At 44.4% G+C, this 20,886-nt stretch overlaps 1 protein-coding gene and 1 long non-coding RNA gene across 3 annotated transcripts; one reads left to right on the top strand and one right to left on the bottom strand.

The window, feature by feature from the left end:
* Positions 1-896: 896 nt before the first annotated feature.
* On the top strand, positions 897-15,935 carry ZNF649 (zinc finger protein 649). 2 transcript variants are annotated; one of them, XM_025368592.1, is made up of 5 exons: positions 897-1,041; positions 5,566-5,767; positions 9,324-9,450; positions 9,735-9,830; positions 14,358-15,935. In XM_025368592.1, exons 2-5 carry the CDS (start codon positions 5,753-5,755, stop codon positions 15,713-15,715), a joined length of 1,596 nt encoding a protein of 531 aa, XP_025224377.1. In that variant the 5' UTR covers positions 897-1,041; positions 5,566-5,752; the 3' UTR covers positions 15,716-15,935. The 2 variants fall into 2 exon arrangements, with proteins under 2 accessions (XP_025224377.1, XP_025224378.1); XM_025368593.1 differs by having other exon boundaries at positions 932-1,041; positions 9,324-9,442.
* LOC112613252 lies at positions 5,398-20,878 on the bottom strand. Its single transcript, XR_003116934.1, has 3 exons — positions 20,777-20,878; positions 10,007-10,142; positions 5,398-5,737 (listed from the first exon to the last, which is right to left on the bottom strand). It is a non-coding gene; the product is annotated as an uncharacterized LOC112613252 (long non-coding RNA).
* Between the last annotated feature and the right edge of the window lie 8 nt (positions 20,879-20,886).

The following is a 20,886-nucleotide window of genomic DNA, read 5'->3' as shown; positions in this document are numbered from 1 at the left end:
GAGATGCAGGGACTTGTCATGAGCCTTGACTACTCAAGCTAAGTGGCCTATTTTTCCCCCCTTTCTCAAGGCATGTTCTCTGCTGTAGGGACACCTGAAATTCCCCTAAGATGGCCATGCTCAGTGGGCTGCCTCTTGACAGTTTCCTAGTAGTCAGTCAATAAAGGGTGCAGTTACCTCTCCCCAGCTCACTGAGGTAGACATAGTTGGTACTGTGCTGACCTTGGTTCCATTTGAGCCTCTGAATATCTGTGTGGCTTGTGCGGTGTTGTTGGTGCTCTAATCTCACAGTGCAGGGGTTGAGATGTCAGGAGAGGGAACACATCAGTGCCATTTCACTGTCTCCTGTGTCAAAGCAAAATTAAAATGCAGACCAGACTTGAAAAACTCCTGAGAAAACAAAACCTGGTAGACCTTAAAAACAGCCTTAACCTTGCTTAACCTGTAAACATAAGCAACAATTAACTTGAGTCATTTCTGGTAAATGCTTGTGTTAGGGAAAGACAAAACTCAATCTCAACCGATCAAAAGCGGCCAATTCACATACTATTATGTCATTAGGGACTTTTCAAGGCAAATTAAAAAATCCATTTTTATAATTGTAACTGATCAAATAATTTCTTTGTTTTACTTCTTCATTCACCCTATGAATACTTGCGTCTAATGCTTTAAGCATAGGACCACGAGACTTCTTCTGGTTTGATGCTTCCCAATTCATGAACTGCTGTTTGTTCAGTAAACTCTAGAAAATGTTTACTGCGCTTCAGATTTTTGTTTTCAGGAGAGCCATCCCCGTTAATGATACAAGAACAACTGTTTCCCTTCTGTACGTCAGCTCTACCAAGATGGCCGCGCCCAGAGAGCCGTGGCACAGGGTGCGGACATGTTACGTCCCTGAAGAGAAGCCTAAATCCGATCGTCCTAGCGCAGCAGAATCGACTCTCGCCCTCGTCGGCCGCCGTAGGCCGGTGCCAATGCCGGGGTTTAAGGGCCAGAAAAGGAAGCAATCACGGAATTTAGGTGTAGCCAGGAGAAAATCAGGTGAGCGTTTGGGTCTCTCCGTGGAGTAGGTTCAAGTGGCAGGGAGCTTCTGAGGAGCCTGTGGGGAGAGCTGGCGGCCTGGGCGGTGGAGCCTTTGGGTTGGGGTGCCTTTGCGGTCCGGCATGGGAGAGTTCTGGTTGTCGGGCGTTAACGGTCTGTCGAGTTCAGCCACTGAGATTCGGCGTCAGAGTTTGGGGTCTCTCAGGGTCACTCTGTTAGTAGGGGGACGCTGCCCAGCACACCGGCTTCATCACCGACCCCATTATTATCACTTCAAACGCCGCAGTTTAAAGTCGGTGATGAAGCCGGGGTGCTGGGCAGCCTACGAGGGTGTCTGGTGTAGGTTTTAGGGTGAATCAGGGATGTGTGTTAAGTGTTTAGGGAAGGCCCAGGCATATGGGGCTCAGAGTCTTGTAAAATCTGATATTTTACAAGCCCAGGCCCCTGGCTGGTGGTTGAGTTGTGAAACTATAACCGCCCACCCTTGCCGGCTGCCTAGACAGAACCGATTTGTCAAGATAGGGAAATTGCAATGGAGAAAGAGCAATTCATGCAGAGCCGGCTGTGCGGGGAGACCGAAGTTTCATTATTACTCAAATCAGTGATGAAAGAAAATTTTCAGCCGAATTAAATTTAAAGGAGTTTAAATGAGCAATGAACGATTCGCGAATTGGGCAGCCCCCAGAATCACAATAGATTAACAGAGACTCCAGGGGTGCCTCGTGGTCAGAACAAATTTATAGACAAAAAAGTGACATACAGGAATCGGAAGCGAGGTCCAGAAACAGTGAGATTGGTTACCACTCGGCGTTTGCCTTATTTGAACGCCGTTGGAACATTCAGCATTCTATCACTATGGCCGCTGGGATTGGCAACGCTCAGCTATTGTTACAGGTGCATACGATTAAGTTCGGTTTTCAATTTTGTCTGCAGTTTATCCACAAGGACTCAAATATAGAAGTATGGAGCCCTTCTCAGGCAATATTTAGTTTGCTTAAGCATCAGTCTCCTTGAGTATTTGAGGATCAAAGTTTCCCCCCATCCCCCAGACGGAATCTAGCTCTGTTGTCCAGGCTGGAGTGCAGTGATGAGATCTCAGCTCACTGCAACCTCCGCCTCCTGGCTTCGAGCGATTCTTCTGCCTCAGCCTCCCGAGCGGCTGGGATTACAGGCCCGCACCATCATGCCCGGCTGATTTTTGTATTTTTAGTAGAGACAGGATTTCACCATTTTGGCCAGGCTGGTCTTGAACTCCTGACCTCAGGTGATCCGCCCGCCTCAGCCTCCCAAAGTGTTGGGATTACAGGCGTGAGCCACCGCACCCAGCTATGATTGTTATGATTTATAAGAAATGTGTGCTTGATCTTTGTCCCGTTTCCTGGCACATGTCTCCTAAAACCCTTGGAACCTCTTCAGGGATAAGTGTCTTCGTGTGGCATTGAGATGGCAGGTGACTGGGTGCTTCTGGCTGACCTTAGGATGGGGGAGGCTGGTTGCCAGGGCAACTAACTGTGTGATTTGAGGGTTGGAAATTTTAGCTCTGCCTGGCAACAGGGAGGTTGAAGGTTGAGTTGATCACCAGTGGTTAGTGTTTTAATCAAGTATGCCCATATAATGAAACTGGCATAAAAACTCAAAAGGATTGGTGAACTTCTGGGGAACTTACAGATTCTTGAGCAGGTGGAGGTGCCTGAGGGGTGGTGCACTGAATCTCTAATAAGCTGCCTTGGAGGGCATGGAAGTCCAACGCCCCTTGCTACAAACTTTGCCCTGTGCTATCCCTTCCATCTGGCTCTTCATCTGTATCCTTTGTAATATCCTTTATTCCTTTTCCCATTTGCCCTGAGAATATTCACCCTCGATGCTTGCAGCTGGAGCATTTACCCCGAGATAACTTTGTCATGAACGGTCTCGCTTTTATTATTTTCACATTGTTCTAGTAGATGGACTTTGGAAATAAAAGACATCATTCTATTTATAGCATTCTGTTTTTAGTAGTGGTATTTCCATTTACAAAATGTGGTAGTTCTTGATCACTGAAAATGTCAAATCCTAAAAAACATAGCATTCCTACACGTGATGTTAACATCATTCTCAAGCAGTTCTTGGCTGAAGACTCGCTAGATGGAGCCGATTTTTCCAAATAGACAATTCTGATGATTCAGATGATTCTGATGTTAGTTCTGATTAGAAATAACTCCTAGAACAGCTTTTATATTTTATTTCCACATTGAAAATCAGATTTACTACAGCCTCAAAGAGCATATTTATGACAAATTAAATAAGCGCTGGCAGCAAGCTGCACTTCGTTTTTCTAGACAGGAAAAGGGTTAAAATAAACCAGTAAATGTTAAGTGTTTTCCTGAGTTCTGTGAGCAATCCAGCAAATTAATCAAACCTGAGGAGGAGGCCGTGTGAATCCTGATTTATAGCTGGTCTATCAGAGATACAGGTGACAACCTGCTGCTTGCAACTTGCATCTGAAGTTGGGGGCAGGCTTGAACTGAGCACTTAATCTGTGGTATCTGACACTATGTCCAGATACATAGTCTCAGAATTGAATTAAATTGTAGGATGCTGTCTTAGTCTTGTTGGTGCTGCTATAACAAGATAGCTGAGACTGGATAATTTATAAACAACAGAAATTTATTTGTTATAGTTCTGGAGACAGGGAAATCTAAGATCAAAGCACCAGCAGGTTTGGTGTCTGGCGAGGGCCCAATTTCTGCTTTCAATATAGTGTTTTGTCGCTATTTCTCTGGAGGTGAATAATGCTGTGCCCTTATGTGGCAGAAGGCGGAAGAGCAAAAAGGGCCGATCTGTGTGTGAAGCCTCTTTTATTTTTATTATTACTATTATTCTTTCTTTAGGTTTTTTTTTTTTGGATACAGAGTCTCACTTTGTCACCCAGCCTGGAGTGCAGTGGCACCATCATAGCTCACTGCAGTCTCAACCTCTCAACTCTCAACCTCCCAGGCTCAAGCAATCCTGCCTTGGCTACCTGAGTAGCTGGGAATATAGGCATATGCCACCACGCTTGGATAATTTTTGTATTTTTTGTAGAAATAGGGTTTCACCATGTTGCCAAGTCCTGAGCTCAAGTGATCTGCCCACTTTTGCCTCCCAGAGTACTGGAATTACAGGTGTGAGCCACCACACCTGGCCTTTTTTTTTTTTTTTTTTTTTTGAAGAGACAGGGTCTTGCTGTGTTGCCCAGGCTAGAGTGCAGTGGTGCAATCACAACTCACTGCAGCCTCAAACTCCTGGCCTCAAGCGATCCTCCCACCTCAGCCTTCCAAAGTGCCGGGATTACGTGCATGAGCCACTGCGCCTGGCCAAAGCCTCTTGTGTAAGGGCCTTAATGCCACTCACAAGGGAGGAGCTCTCATGACTTAATCACTTCCTAAAAGCCCATCTCTTGATACCACTGCATTGGAGAGTAAGTTTCAACATGAATTTTGGAGGGCACAAACATTCAAACCATAGCATCTGGCGTTTGGGAGCTTAGATTTTTGGAGGCCGTCTCACCGTTTCCTAATAAGAGTGGCTCACTGTGCCTAAGTTGTTTTTTCAAACAATGTGGTTTATCCTGAACACCTGCTTTCCTCTAGGATTCTGGAGTTTTGGTGTATGTTAGCCAGTAAGCACCTTCATGATCAGCCCCCAATAAAAACCATGGGCACACAATCTCTCTCTAATAAACTTCCTTGGTCTATAGGGTTTCACGTGTGTTGTCACAACTTGTGGCTGGAGGAATCAAGTGTATCCTGTGTGACTCCAAAGAGACTGAACTTGAAACTTGTGTCAGGCTTCCTCCAGACTTTGCCACATGTACCTTTTCCCTTTGCTGGTTTTGCTCTGTATGTTTTCACAGTAATCAGTGGTTGCCATGAATATGATTACAAACTGAGTGTTGTGAGTTCACCTAGTGAATCACTGCATCTGGGAGTGGTCTTGAGGGACCCCTGGCACAGCTGTCTGCATTCATTCACCTGTCTCCCGTTTTCCAACAGACTCTCAGGTGTCCTTGACTTGTGGCAGCATCACTCCAGTCTCTGCCTCCATCTTCACATGGCCTTGTCTTTTCCCTGTGTTTTTCTTCTCTGTGTGTCTCAAGATTGTTGGGAAAAAGGCTTGTAGGGTGCCGGTATAAACTGGTCATAAAAGTATGGGACAATAAATTGTGGAAAGCCTCAGGAGGCCTCTGAGGAGGAAAGCCGCCTTATTGCCATCACGTTGACCTGCTCTTTTGTCTATAAACACTGTGCTTAAGGAGAAAGACACTCCTTTGAAGCACTGGAATGTGGTCAGATATGCCGGCTGCTAGTTAAGCCCACTCCCATATGACTCTCCACATTCAGAGTGTTGTTTTATTGCCCTGGGATGTAAAGACGTGGAGACACCTGACAAAGGGATGCTTAGATGTATTGCTTGGCCTTGACTTCAGGAGAGTTTAAGCAGCAGAGACAGCATCTGGGCCCGGAGGGAATGTGTCACCAAATGAACTTGATTTTTACTCCACAGATCCTGGCTCCCCAGAAGCAAGAGACTTCAAGTGAAGGAAGGAGGAGGTTCCTGGATGTGGATGTCATCATTTCTGGGAACACTCTTAAATGGAAACTCAGATTTCTTAGCCAAAATTTAGGGAGGATCCAGAAGAAACCAAAGATGAAGCATCCCAGTTCTTGGGTATTTCCTGAAACAGAAGAAGATGACAGAGGCCCAGGTGACTTTTGGTTTGTTTTATTCTTAACTCGATTCCCTGATGGATTTGTGGAAGTCTGAAGAAATCAGTTCCTTTACATTAAAAGTATAAATTGGAAAAAATGAGCTCTGGGGAGAAACAGACTTAGACTGTACCTTTCAACCAGGACAAAGTGGGATCATGAATACATTGTTCACATAGCCCACATGTGACCAGTGTTGGAATATAATGTGTGACTCTGCCGGACCCTGTTGGTTACATTAAGTGTCAACTTCTGTCCAAAATCTTTGGCCACCATCACACCCAGAGAATCATGGTAAGTTACATGATGTGCACTGATTCTGAGGAGAATGCGGGTCCCTTCCTCAGGGGATGTCAGTATTTCATGGCACTTAAATCTTGGAAAATTCGTTTGATGCTTTTTGCTAGAGGTGACAAGATAGACTTTTTGTCCTTAACAGCTTTCTTCCAAAAGATACACAAGCAAGTTTTGTGTGGCTGTTTCTACATGATTATTCTGAGTCGTCTCTGGGACTATACCAAGCAGAATTTAATGAACACAGTATTTCAGGAGCCCCCAGCACCGCGGCCTATATACCCAACCTTGTTGCAGTCTGTTTATCTGTGAATAAACCTAATTGCCTAAACAATGCAAGGTTTGCTTTCAAAGGTGCTCCTTGAACAGGTCACTAAACTGGCGTTTAAGTACAGATTTGACCATAGGGAGTTGAAAGTTCCCTTTGGCAATGGCTTGAGTTGTTGAGATCCACAGGGTTTGCTTTAGAATGTCATGTTGTCTCAGAAAATACAGAGCCCTTCCCTGTTTTCAAATCCAGTTGTTAACCTCTCACCTCTTTTAATGCCTTAACTTGAAAAAATTATGCAAATGATTCATTATAGTTTTAAATGTGTATATATTTGGTCTCTATCTCTGATTCCTGGCACAGAGCTCCTAAAACCTTTAGAATTTCCTGAGTGATAGGAATGTATTTTGTTCTTCATAACCAGCCCCTTTCAACCATACCTGAGTTTATGGTAATGAGGTGACTCAGGGTGGGCTCCTAGACAACCTCAGGATGGGGCTGGTTGCCAGAAAGACCAAGCCTTGATTACAGAGTTGGGACTTTCAGTCCCACCCCTGACCTCCAGATTCTGTCACCAATGGTTGATTATTTCTTTTTTTTTTTTTTTTTGAGACAGAGTCTTGCTCTGTCACCAGGCTGGAGTGCAGTGGCACAATCTCGGCTCACTGCATCCGCCACCTCCTGGGTTCAAGCAATTCTCCTGCCTCAGCCTCCTGAGTAGCTGGGACTACAGGTGCGCACCACCACACCCAGCTACCTTTTTTTTTTTTTTTTTTTTTTGAGACGGAGTCTCGCTCTGCCGCCCAGGCTGGAGTGCAGTGGCCGGATCTCTGCTCACTGCAAGCTCCGCCTCCCGGGTTCACGCCATTCTCCTGCCTCAGCCTTCCGAGTAGCTGGGACTACAGGCGCCCGCCACCGCGCCCGGCTAGTTTTTTTTTGTATTTTTTAGTAGAGACGGGGTTTCACCATGTTAGCCAGGATGGTCTCGATCTCCTGACCTCGTGATCCGCCCGTCTCGGCCTCCCAAAGTGCTGGGATTACAGGCTTGAGCCACCGCGCCCGGCCTTTTTTTTTTTTAAGTAGAGACAGGGTTTCACTATGTTGGCCAGGATGGTCTCGATCTCTTGACCTCATGATCCGCCTGCCTCGGCCTCCCGAAGTGTTGGGATTACAGGCATGAGCCACCATGCCCAGCCATGGTTGATGATTTAATCATGCCCACATGGTAGAATCTCCATAAAAACCCCCATGGGGTTTGGAGATCACATGTGGAAGTAGGGGGGTGGGGGAAGGGTGCGCTGCAATTCCACAGGAACAGACGCTTCTGTGCTTGGCACCCTTTGGACCTTGACTTCTGTACCTCTTCACCTGGCTGTCATTTGTATCCTAGATAATAAACTGTAATTGTGTGACATTTTTCCTGAGTTCTGTGAGTCATTCTAGCAAATTATCAAACCTGAGCAGAAAGGTTGTGGCAGCCCCCAATTGTGGTCAAGTTGGACAGAAGTGCGATAATGTGGGGGCCCCAGAGCGGCACATGATGTGAGGGCAGTCTTGTGGGACCGAGCCCTTAAACTTGCAGAGTCTGATGATAACCCTTAGTGGTTAGTGTTAGCAGAGGATCGAACTCTAGGATACCCAGCTGGCATCAGAGAATCAAAGGGTTGGAGAAGTGTTGCTGGAAAAGACACTGTGTATTTGGTATCAGAAAGAACCACAGATTCATGGATAGTTTTATTTGTTTGTTTGTTTGAGATACAGTCTTACTTTGTAGGGTTGGAGAAGTGTTGCTGGAAAAGACACTGTGTATTTGGTATCAGAAAGAACCACAGATTCATGGATAGTTTTATTTGTTTGTTTGTTTGAGATACAGTCTTACTTTGTTGCCCAGGCTGGAGTGCAGTGGCGTGATCTCCACTCACTGCAACTTCTGCCTCCTGGGTTCAAGCGATTCTCTTGCTTCATCTAGGCACCACCATGCCCAACTAATTTTAGTATTTTTAGTTGAGACCAGGTTTCGCCATGTTGACTAGGCTGGTCTCTGATTCCTGACCTCAGGTGATCCACCCACCTTCACCTCCCAAAGTGCTGGGTTTACAGGCATGAGATACCATGCCTGACCTCATGGATAGATTTTTCAATGTGAAAGACTCAAGTTAAATAGTACACATAGTGAGAAAACAAAGTTCCCCCTCTGTATACTTTTTTTCCTAATTCCCTAGTATGTCATTAACAAATGCTTGTCTTCCTGTTCTAGGGATTTACCTGTGAGGACATCTATGTCTGCATGTGTGTGTGTGTGTACATACACATGCATTTGTATACATATACATGTATCTATGCATGTCAATGCTTACATGTATGATGGCTTATTTTTTACAGCCACTGCATAGTTTATTTGTTGTTTTGCTAAACATCATGGTATAGTTCACATGAAGGGAATCATGCTAGATTATTCCGCTCATGCTATATGACTATAGCATATAGTTCAGGGTTGCAAGTAGGTGCTGAAAAACACTGCAGATGTTCTTATGTTAGCAAGAGGATTTAATGGCTGCATATTACAGAAACTTACGATTTGTTGGATTAATGGATGGCTGCATGGTTATTATAAAATATAGAATATTTTACTATGACTTTGCTTCTGTCACAGTATATTGAAAGAACTAGGAATACAGTTTGTTTGTGAACATGCTGAGTTTGTACTGCAAGGGTCCACTTATATCCAAGCTTGAATCAAAAATATAATATTCTCAGGATGTGCAACTCACTTATACAGAGTGCCATAAGCAGATTCCACCAGGCCAACTGTGGGTCATGAGTATGCACAGTTTCAGTATATGCGGGGCATCCTGAAACCATTCCATTGGGTATACCAAGGGACAACTGTACAGGTGCAACTTATATGGTGAAAATGGGCAGAACAACTTCATATTTCTTCCATGCCAATAAAAGAGAAACACTTCATATTAAGCAGGACTGTGTTATTACAGGAATCACTGACCCTGAGGGATGTGGCTGTGGAGTTCACCTGGGAGGAGTGGCAGCTCCTGGGCCCTGCTCAGAAGCATCTGTACCAGGATGTGATGTTGGAGAACTACAGCAACCTTGTGTCAGTGGGTGAGGACAGCTGCCCTGTGTCACTCAGAGGGTGCCCAGTCAGTGGCCTTTGCTTCCTTAGCTTCTGGAAGCTTTGGTGTGTCTGCTATGCTCCCAAATGGCAGATCCTCAGGCCCCTCTCTGGTCCCAGAGGAAGAGGCACTATCTTCCTTCATCTTAGAAAAAAATGCTTTAATTTGCTAACATGCAAATTATGCAGTCCCTAACATGTACCTTTCTCCTATCATCAGAGCCATGTAGTGCAATTCAGTGAGCCTAAGTCTTCTCCCATTTCCCACAAACAGGGTTTCAAGCTAGCAAACCTGATGCCCTCACCAAGTTGGAACAAGGAGAACCGCTATGGGCATTAGAAGATGAAATCCACAGTCCAACTCATCCAGGTAAGTGAGAGAGAACCAGCAAGAGAGGAAGGCAGTGAAAGTCACATTCTGGTCGTTTAGAGAAGGCATGACAGTTGTGAAAGTGTTTAGGGAGACAGAAACAGCTGCCACATATCCTTCTCCCCATATGATACAAGAGCTCTTTTTCTTATAGGAATTCAGAGAAACATACATACCCCTTTATCCCTTCTTGGAACTGAACTGATCCCTATTCATTTCTTCTTAGATGTTGTTTCCCGTAAGTTCTTCTTGCTTGGATTTTCACATCTTCCCATTCGTCTTCGTCACTTGTCAGAGGATCATTTTGTGTTTCTGAGGCAAAAACAACAAACTGGTTTTTTTTTTGTCTCACATAGTCACTCAACCCAGCATTTATGCCACTGGATATATAGGGGTTGTTTTCTCACACCTCAGACAATTCTCCAGCAGACATCAGCTGGGTGTCCTCTATTTCAAATTAGCTCTGACACTATCTACCTGATGCGGCATCAGATCCCACAGGTTAAGGGATCAGTCCAAGACTGTCTCCCACTTCAAATGCCAGTGGCAAGTCCCAGGTTGTCACCTCAGCTTCTGATCAACCAGCTGAAAAGTAGAGGTTCCCAAGACCCTCTCCTCAAGTTTGATTAATTTGCTAGAACAGCACTTATATGTATATGCATGTGTGTGTATATATATGTGTATGTGTCTGTATATGTGTATATACATTTATATATATACTTTATATCTATATATACATTTATATAAGAGAGAGAGAATGCCATAAGCATTGTCTAGAGTTGCTGATTCATCAAATGAGATAAGAACTGAGGCACAGGAGGCCAGGCATGGTGGCTGTAATCCCAGCAGTTTGGGAGGCCGAGGCAGGCATATCATGAGGTCAAGAGTTTGAGACCAGCTTGGCCAACATGGTAAAACCCCGTTTCTACTAAAAATACAAAAATTATCCGGGCGTGGTGACATATGCCTGTAGTCCCAGCTATTTGGGAGGCTGAGGCAGGAGAATCACTTGAACCCAGGAGGTGGAGGTTGCAGTGAGCAGAGATCACGCCATTGCACTCCAGCCTGGGTGACAGAGTAAGACTCCATCTCAAAACAAAAAACAGAAAAACAAAAAAACCTGAGGCATAGGTATGTGACTATGGTTTGTTTTTTGCATTCTGACAGTATGTATTTTTCACCTTGAATTTTCTTTTCATGACATGGTTTATAATACACTACAATATAATAATATCTTCCATCTCTAGATTCCCATTCTACTTTGCACCCCAATCACACACAAGCCACTCCCATAGATATCATATCAGTGGGATTTGGTGGTGCTTGAGGTTCCTTTGCTACTCTGGAGTCAAGGGCCTGATTTTCATTCTTCCTTGTATAAGACTGAAATACATCTTGGTCATTCATGCATTTCTTTATCGAAGGACAGATTAGCCAGGCTGAAGAGAGATCATACTTTTCTATCTATTAAGCATTTCTTAAAGGCAAGATCTTTATTAAAGGAGTTTTCATGACACTGTCCATCCCAAGGCCTCTTGCTCTGCGAGTCTGGTTTCGTTAGAATTGGGTTGGGGGCCTGGGCTTGTCTCTCGGGGGCTGTTTCCATGAGTTGATGAACTGTAGCCATAATACACAGTAGAAGAGACTGAATTTACTGAGAAACAGAAATGTCTTTCTTGAGCAAAGATTTTATTAGCAAAAATAGGGCAAATTTTTATGTAATATTTACAAATTAAACTTTTGAACATATGAAATGTTTTTGTTACAATTCAGGGCTATACAAAGATAAAGTGAATAGTAAATACAGAAAGAATTGTAGGACTTTAGAAGAAATGTAACCTACAGTGGTCTAGACAAGATGGAGAATGACAGACTGATAAAATACCTTATGCAAGAGACATAGCTAGCTATTGAATTAAGATGAAGAACTATGACAAGACAAGAAGTTGTAGAGCTGGAAATGCAAGGCCATGTGGGGACTGTCAGAAGATTAGCCTGAAGGCCAGGTGCGGTGGCTCATTCCGGTAATCCCAGCACTTTGGGAGGCCGAGGTGGGCAGATCACCCGAGGGTCAGGAGTTTGAGACCAGTCTGGCCAACGTGGTGAAACCCTGCCTCTACTTAAAATACAAAAAATTAGCCAGGTGTGGTGGCACACGCCTGTGATCCCAGCTGCTCAGGAGGCTGAGGCAGAATTGCTTGAACCTGGGAGGCAGAGGTTGAAGTGAGCTGAGATCGTGCCACTGTACTCCAGCCTGGGTGACAGAGCAAGACTCCATCTCAAAAAAAAAAAAAGAGATTAGCCTGAAACTGGTCACATGGAGGCCAGTGTTAGAAGATATTTGCTGGGAAACGGTCAAGTGGGAACTTAAAGTGGATGTGTCTGGTGATGGTAAAACTTTTATTGTTCAGCTCCTGCTGTGAGTTTTCGGTGCCAGTAATTTAGGATGGTGGTGGAGGTAAAGTTGTGTATTTTTCTAGCTCTATGTAGAGGTTACCTTTCACTTGGTGGCAGTACTGTAGCAATAATACTGTGTAGTTGATGTTCTAAGAAAAACTAAAAGTAAAGCTGCCTCCAGTCTTGATTCAGAAGTAGGAAGGTGTTCCTTAAGGGCTCCCTTCACCGATGCCAACAGAGACATAAGTACAAAATTCAGGAAGTAGAGGCTGTTAGTGGCAAGGTGAGGGATTAGTATATTAGGGACAGTAAAGTGGACAAAAAAAATTCTAATATGACATCTATGCAAGTAGGGCATGATGAAGAAGGTGACAGTTTCCACATGTGGTGCAGTGGCAGAGCTGTGCGGAGAGGACTGCGTGTTCCGCTTGCATGTTCTGAAAGTCCATAGGGATCGCTGTGTTTCTCTTTCTGTTGGAACATAAGAGAATGTGTCATAGCCAGGTAGATACAAGGTGTTAATTGAAAAATCGAGGAGACAAAGAGAAACTTTATATTCTAACAAAAGATGATTCTCAAATCTGAGTAATGTGACCTTGGGGAAGTGAAAGAAACACACATCACTGAAGAGAGGGGAAACTCTTTTTTTTTTTTTTTTTTTTTGCCTTGCAGGAGGCTTTTTGCCTTGCAGAATTTGCTTTGCATACCTGTTCAGTGAGAGATGGGGGAGTCTTATGAATATCTTTATGAGAATCAGCAAATGTGTGCATAGCAAGCAAACATATATGTAACATATCCATGTTCATTTTGGAATGGAATTTTAACATTAAAATGAGGTGGAATTTGACTCTATGCTAGGAGGTCTTTTACAGGATATAAGAAAAGTCTGCACAGACTCCAGCAACTGACCAAAACAGCCTCACTGATGTTTCTCAGGAGAAAGATATTGAGATCAGTCTCCTGTCCAATCATAGCTGCAGTTAGGAATGCTGTTGGGGGTGAGGGGCATCAGTTAGTCAGCGTCTGGTGGTCGGGGAGCTGCAATTGTTTCAATATTGCTTGTCCCAAGGTCAGTGTTTGTTTAGCTGCTACAGAAAAAGAAAAAAACAGAACAAAAAAAGTCATGGCAGTTAGAACATAGTTTATTCTTTAAATGTAGGGGGTGTACGACTTAACCGTTGCCTGTGTTTCCTTAGGCCTAGTTTATAATTTGGTATCTTATTGCCACAAAGAGTCTGTTCCATCAGTCTGTGATCTCTATTTTAACAAAGGTTAGAGTACTGACTGCAATTTTCCTTCACATGTGAGATTGGCGCTCTAGGAAAGTTAGTGTGATGATGGTCTACAGAATGGAGAAGGGCATATTTTAGCACCCAACAGTCTAATAGAATTAGGATGAAGTCAAATGCTGTGTATCTAACATTCTAACGTGACTTTCTATTTATTCTAATCCCTATGTCTGCTGTTTCCCTACTCAGGATTATTCTTTTTCAAATTAAAAAAAAATGTTTCTGTAGAGACAGGGTCTCCCTATGTAGCCCAGGCTGGTCTCAAACTCCTGGGCTCAAGCGATCCTCCCACCTCAGCCTCCCAAAGTGTTGAGATTAGAGGCATGAGCCACTGTGCCTGGCTGGCAAATTTTTTGTTTTTTTTTTTAGATGGAGTCTCGCTCTGTTGGCAGGCTGGAGTGCAGAGGCACAATCTCGGCTCACTGCAACCTCCTTCTCCCAGGTTCAAGCGATTCTTCTGCCTCAACCTCCTGAGTTGCTGGGACTACAGGCGTGTGCCATCACGCCCAGCCAATTTTTTGTATTTTTAGTAAAGACGGGGTTTCACCATCTTGACCAGGATGGTCTCGATCTCTTGACCTCATGATCCACCTGCCTTGGCCTCCCAAAGTGCTGGGATTACAGGCATAAGCCACCGTGCCTGGCTGGCAAATTTTATCTTATGTGTATTTAACTGCAATTCTTAAAAGTTTTTTAACAGATAGGGAACGTTTATACTTGGAATTCCTTCCATGTTGGTATCACAGGGTTTCCAGTAAAAAGCCAGCCAACCCCGAGGCATCTTTGAAGCAGTTTTATTCCATGTGATGATCATGGAAGGATTTATTGTTCTGTCTCTTAGAAATTGAGAAAGCTGATGATCATCCGCAGCAGCACTTGCAAAACCAAAGAATACTGAAGAGGATGGGACAACACTATGAACATGGAAAAACTCTGAAATCATATTTAGGTTTAACCAACCAGAGCAGAAGATACAACAGAAAGGAGCCTGCTGAGTTTAATGGAGATGGAGCTTTTCTCCTTGATAATCATGAACAAATGCCTATGGAAATTGAATTCCATGAAAGTAGAAAACCCATCAGCACTAAGTCACGATTCCTTAAACATCAGCAAACACGCAATATAGAGAAAGCCCATGAATGCACTGACTGTGGGAAAGCTTTCCTCAAGAAGTCTCAGCTCACTGAGCATAAGAGAATTCATACAGGAAAGAGACCCCATGGGTGTAGCTTGTGTGGGAAAACCTTCTACAAGAAGTACAGGCTCACTGAACACGAGAGAGCTCACAAAGGAGAGAAACCGCATGGGTGTAGTGAATGTGGGAAAGCCTTCCCCAGGAAATCTCAGCTTACTGAACATCAAAGGATTCACACGGGAAATAAGCCGCATCAATGCAGCGAATGTGGGAAAGCTTTCTCCAGAAAATCACTACTCATTGTACATCAGCGAACTCATACAGGAGAGAAGCCTTATACATGCGGTGAATGTGGAAAAGGCTTCATTCAGAAGGGCAATCTCATTATACATCAACGAACTCACACTGGAGAGAAACCTTATGGTTGCATTGACTGTGGTAAGGCCTTCAGCCAGAAGTCTTGCCTTGTAGCACATCAGAGATATCATACAGGAAAGACTCCCTTTGTATGTCCTGAATGTGGACAACCCTGTTCACAGAAGTCAGGACTCATTAGACATCAGAGAATTCACTCAGGAGAGAAACCCTATAAATGCAGTGACTGTGGGAAAGCCTTCATTACAAAGACAATGCTCATTGTACATCACAGAACTCACACGGGAGAGAGACCCTATGGCTGTGATGAGTGTGAGAAAGCCTACTTCTATATGTCTTGCCTTGTTAAACATAAGAGAATACACACAAGGGAGAAACAGGGGGATTCAGTGAAGGTGGACAGTCCTTCCACAGTAAGTCATAGCTTAAGTCCTAGTGAACACATGCAGGGGAAAAGCCCTGTTAATATGGTGACTCTGCAGATACCTTCTGTGAACCCGCAGATGCCATTTAACACCAGCGGGCTCCTAGCAGATAGGAACGTAGTCCTTGTGGGACAGCCACTTGCCAGATGTGCACCCTCGGGAGATAATAGAAGCTTTGCACAGGACAGAAGCCTTACAAATGCAGTCAACGTGGTCGTGCCTTCAGTCATCAATTACATCTTCTTTTATGTTACAAACACGTAATTGAAAACTGTATATTAAATGCGGAAAAGCCTTGACCAAAAGTATCTAGTTGATTACCTGGTTAAGTCCTCCATAAGATTTCAAGCTTATGTTTCAATACAAAGCTTGAAATCCTGTGAATGCAGAAAGTAGGAAAGCCTCTTTTGGAAGAGGGACCCTATCATTGGTGATCACCATGGCAACAGTGAGCTCATAGTGGGTAGAAATACAGTGATGGTGGGAGAGCCTTTGTCCTTAAGAGGTGTCAGTACACACTGGAGAAAAACTCCTGGAAGGTAGTTAATGTGACAGCATTTTCAGTGGTACATTCTGCCACATCCTTTAGCAGGTGAAATATAGAAATAAAACACTGTGAACCCACTACTGTGAAGTGCCTTTATCAAAATATTAAAGTACTCTTGAAACAAAGAAGCCCTGTGGAAATGAGGATTGTTTGAGAGCTTTCTGTTCCATTCCTGACTTCATCATATGTCAGATAGTATAACTGATGTCTCTTTTTAGACAGAATATCTTGAACTATTACTATTTACTGCGTTAATTATTCCAAAAGTTAAAGGAGATAGTGTCTGCCCCACATCACCGGTTAAGGTTATCACATTGAGGGAGGAAAAAAGGAAAAATTAATTGGGCAGACAGCTAAAGCTGGCCTTTGGCAAAATTCTTTTAAACAGAAAGCCTGAAAAATCAAGCACAGGCACGAAAAGAGCAGAGTGGGGGAAAACTCAGGCAGCAGCTACTCTGATAAGAAAGTAAGGCCCAGCATAGAAGCCTTTTGTTCTTTGTGTGATTAGTGGGCTCCCAGGAAGAAGTTTCCTCCCCTTTTCAGGCATGTACATGGTGAACTCCATGGGAGCTTGCAGGGGGAGTGAGGAGTCTTACTTAAAACAGACCCACAGTTACACAAACAGGAGAAGCTATGCTTTGTGCTTGCCTAAAGACAGCTACACAGATAAGGGGAGTTGCACAGACAGCTTCACAGATAAGTTATACAAATAGCTACAGAGATGAGTTTCATAGAAAAGCTTTTGAATTCAGTTGTAAAAATGGCAACCCATTCAGGCTCCCTTTCTGCTGTGGAGAGCTTTCTTTTTTCACTTATTAAACTTTCACTCCAACCTCTCCCTTTGCGTCCATACTCCTTAATTTTCTTGGTTGTGAGACAAAGAAGTCTGGATGATACCTCACAACCAGGGACTGCTACATTGTGATGCATCGGTGAGACTGTAACGACATTATATTCACTTCTCCCATTTGTGGGTTCCTTTTTTTAATTGTCTATCTTCAGTGCCCAACCAAGATCATGTGATGATTAGCTGTTAAATTTCTGACCCTAAAGTTAATTCAATATTATTTCAGAAAATGAGTCCTTCAAAAAGAAAGGGTAAGGGACAGGACCAAGCAATACTACAGTGCTAGGTTCCCTCTAGTGGGGCCAGAGACAGCTGATCTTTCTAGTTAAGTGTGCAACATATCAGATGTCAAGTTTATATGGGATGTGACCTCCCTTCCTGGACTAGGCAACTGAAGCTGAAAGGTTTGGGTCAATCAACAGGGACTGGTATAAACAGACTGGGTTCCTACCCCAACTCAGCTCAACCCCTATCCAATAGGTAGGGAACATCTGAGGCCCCAGGAGAGTTAGGGGGAGGGCACTAATCTATCAATATGCTTTTTTCACAATGACAAGGCAGCAGAGACCTGGAAACGTAAAGCTTTCCTTATGCTCTCCCAAGCTCTGGCCACCAAGGGTAACCTGATGAAGCCCTGCTGGATCTGCCATCCTGGCCCACCTGTCACCACCTAGAGTGACCCTCTCATCCTACCAGTGATAAACTACACCAGTATACCTAACATGACAGCATATACCAGCAGAACTCGAGTGGCTTACTGGCTTACCGAACATGGAAAGGAAGCAGAGGTGCCCTGTTTTAACGTAATCAACTATGACAAAATGCCACAGCCACAACTAACAAAACCTTGGTGGGCTGGCACTTTGATGCACCACACTTTTGATTACATGAAGAGTGTCCCACTGGTGATGATGAAAAGAAAGACTGGAGTGTTGTTAGCCATTTGTGCAGGGGCTTCATGAACAACATTGTGTGGGAGAAACTAAGTTCCTGTAACAGGTTTGAGACTTGGATGGCAAACACAAATGCCTCCACACCCATGAATGGGCCACTGAACAAGAAAATGGAGAAGGGGTGTTGTGTGCACCTGAGAGCTACACCTACATTTTTTTCTGTGGGTGGTCTGGGGTTTATATAAATATAGGACAGGCAATGTCATGCCTGATCCAAATTGTTGTTTTCAGAATCCTGGGAATATGAACTTGTAAACTCCTAGATAACTGACCAGCTGCAACCTTCCTTGTGGAATGGAACAGACCCAACATTCTTCCTGGCATCTACCCTCATTTCCTTTCACTGCAGAAGTACTCTCAGGTAAGTATCCTTGTGTCTTATGAAAAGAGATCTTTAAAAGAGAATCAACTATGTCCTGGTATCTCATGTTCCACAGAGAGCTGAAGAGGCTGAACAGGATTGGGGGAAGACAAAGAGGTTCTGGAAGAGCTGAATCTAGTTGTAAACTGGAATACTGCAGGCCTTTGTCCAATCTGGATGATATTTTCAGAAGCTGATAGATATAATAATTGAACTGTGGTCAGTGGTAATGTCAATAGTTGCTGGCACAAAACTGATGCTAGCTTAAGGCTGAGGTCAAGTCTATTACTGGAAAAGTGATATTTGAGGAAGGGCTTGAGGTCTTATCACTTAGGCCTGTCAGTAGGTAAACTGTCTTAATTAGGGCAAGTTTAAAAAAAAAATCAGTGTATTGTGGAGAAAAGAAAGAGAGATCAGATTGTTACTGTGCCTATGTAGAAAGAAGTAGACATAAAGAACTCCATTTTGTTCTGTACTAAGAGAAATTCTTCTACCTTGAGATGCTGTCAATCTATAACACTAGCCCCAACCCTGTGCTCGCAGAGATATGTGCTGTATAGACTCAAGGTTTAATGGATTTAGGGCTGTGCAGGATGCGCTTTGTTAAAAAAGTGCTCGAAGGCAGTATGCTTGGTAAAAGTCATCGCTATTCTCTAATCTCAAGTACCTAGGGACATGATACATTGTGGAAGGCCACAGGGACCTCTGCCTAGGAAAGCCAGGTATTGTCCAAGGTTTCTCTCCATGTGATTGCCTGAGATATGGCCTCGTGGGAAGGGAAAGACCTGACCATCCCCCAGCCCGACACCCGTAAAGGGTCTGTGCTGAGGAGGATTAGTGAAAGAGGAAGGCCTCTTTGCAGCTGAGATCAGAGGAAGGCATCTGTCTCCTCGTCCCTGGGAATGGAATGTCTTGGTGTAAAACTGGATCGTACGTTCTATTTACTGAGATAGGAGAAAACCGCCTTATGGCTGGAGGTGAGACATGCTGGTGACAATACTGCTCTTTAATGCACGGAGATGTTTGTGTAAAGTCAAACGTAAATCTGGCCTATGTGCACATCGAGGCACAGCACCTTTCCTTAAATTTATTGATGACACAGAGATCTTTGCTCACATGTTTTCCTGCTGACCCTCTCCCCACCATTACCCTACAGTCCTGCCACATCCTCCTTTCCGAGATGGTAGAGATAGTGATTAATAAATACTGAGGGAACTCAGAGACCAGTGCCGGGCAGGTCCCCTGGGACGACTTTTCTTTCTCTATACTTTGTCTCTGTGTCTTATTTCTTTTCTCAGTCTCTCGACCCACCTGACGAGAAATGCCCACAGGTGTGGAGGGGCAGGCCACCCCTTCAACCTCCAGCCTTAAGGTGGTTTTCTTGTATATCTCAGTAAATAAAAAATACAATCGGGTTTTACACTGAGACATTCCATTGCTCTTTAATGCACTGAGATGTTTATGTATGTGCACATCAAATCACAGCACCTTTTCTTAACCTTGTTTATGACACAGAGACATTTGTTCACATGTTTTCCTGCTGACCCTCTCCCCACCATTACCCTATTGTCCTGTCACATCCCCCTCTCTGAGATGGTAGAGATAATGATCAATAAATACAGAGGGAACTCAGAGACTGGTGCAGGCGTGGGTCCTCCTCCGTATGCTGAGCGCTGGTCCTCTGGGCCCACTTTTCTTTCCCTATACTTTGTCTCTGTCTCTTATTTCTTTTTTTTTTTTTTTTTTTTTTTTTTTTTTTTTTTGAGACGGAGTCTCGCTCTGCCGCCCAGGCTGGAGTGCAGTGGCCGGATCTCAGCTCACTGCAAGCTCCGCCTCCCGGGTTCACGCCATTCTCCTGCCTCAGCCTCCCGAGTAGTTAGGACTACAGGCGCCCGCCACCGCGCCCGGCTAGTTTTTTGTATTTTTTTAGTAGAGACGGGGTTTCACCGTGTTAGCCAGGATGGTCTCGATCTCCTGACCTCGTGATCCGCCCGTCTCGGCCTCCCAAAGTGCTGGGATTACAGGCTTGAGCCACCGCGCCCGGCCTCTGTCTCTTATTTCTTTTCTCAGTCTCTGGTCCCATCTGACGAGAAACACCCACCGGTTGTTGAGGAGCTGGCCCCCTTCAGTTCCCCACTTTGGTCGGCCCGCTGATCAACCCTGTTCTCCATTCTCCACGCCAGTTATAACCTAAGCTTTGCCTTCGTTTCACCCATTCTTTGACTGACTCCTTTCTCTGAGGCTACATCTGATGTAGATGTAAAGATACTTCTCAGGCAGTTCTCAAAGGCAGCTTTCTCCATAAGGTCCCTCCAGCCAGAAGTATCCTCAGGATAATAGCCCCTCCGATTGTTGCTCAGGTCCCTCCCTCTTGAAATTCCTCTCAGATTGCCGAGCCCACATGGTTTCTTTCCATTCTTCTTAGGATTAAAGTGCCTAAATGTCTGTGACCATCTCTACCCAGCCTGCAGACAGATCAGGGCAGGCTTAAGCCTTTGAGAAACTAAGCAGTTTATGTAGCGCCCCTAGCGAATATTGCAAAGCCAAAGTCCAGCAGTTCACGTGGAATGGAAAAAGGGTGGGTCGTTTTCAATCGCTTTTCATTGTCAGAGCCTACCTGTCTTAAGGCGCGAAAAGGGGAACTCCGCCTGCTGTACGGCAGTAGGGTTGAAAATGGCTGCTCCCAGCAAGCATCCCTTGGGCTCAGACATATTGCATCATGAAGTG

The sequence above is a fragment of the Theropithecus gelada genome, chromosome 19 (genome assembly GCF_003255815.1).
Source record: "Theropithecus gelada isolate Dixy chromosome 19, Tgel_1.0, whole genome shotgun sequence".
Classification (NCBI taxonomy): Eukaryota; Metazoa; Chordata; class Mammalia; order Primates; family Cercopithecidae; genus Theropithecus; species Theropithecus gelada.
The sequence above is the reverse complement of the archived record's forward strand: the minus strand, read 5'-3'. Positions and strand labels throughout refer to the sequence as shown.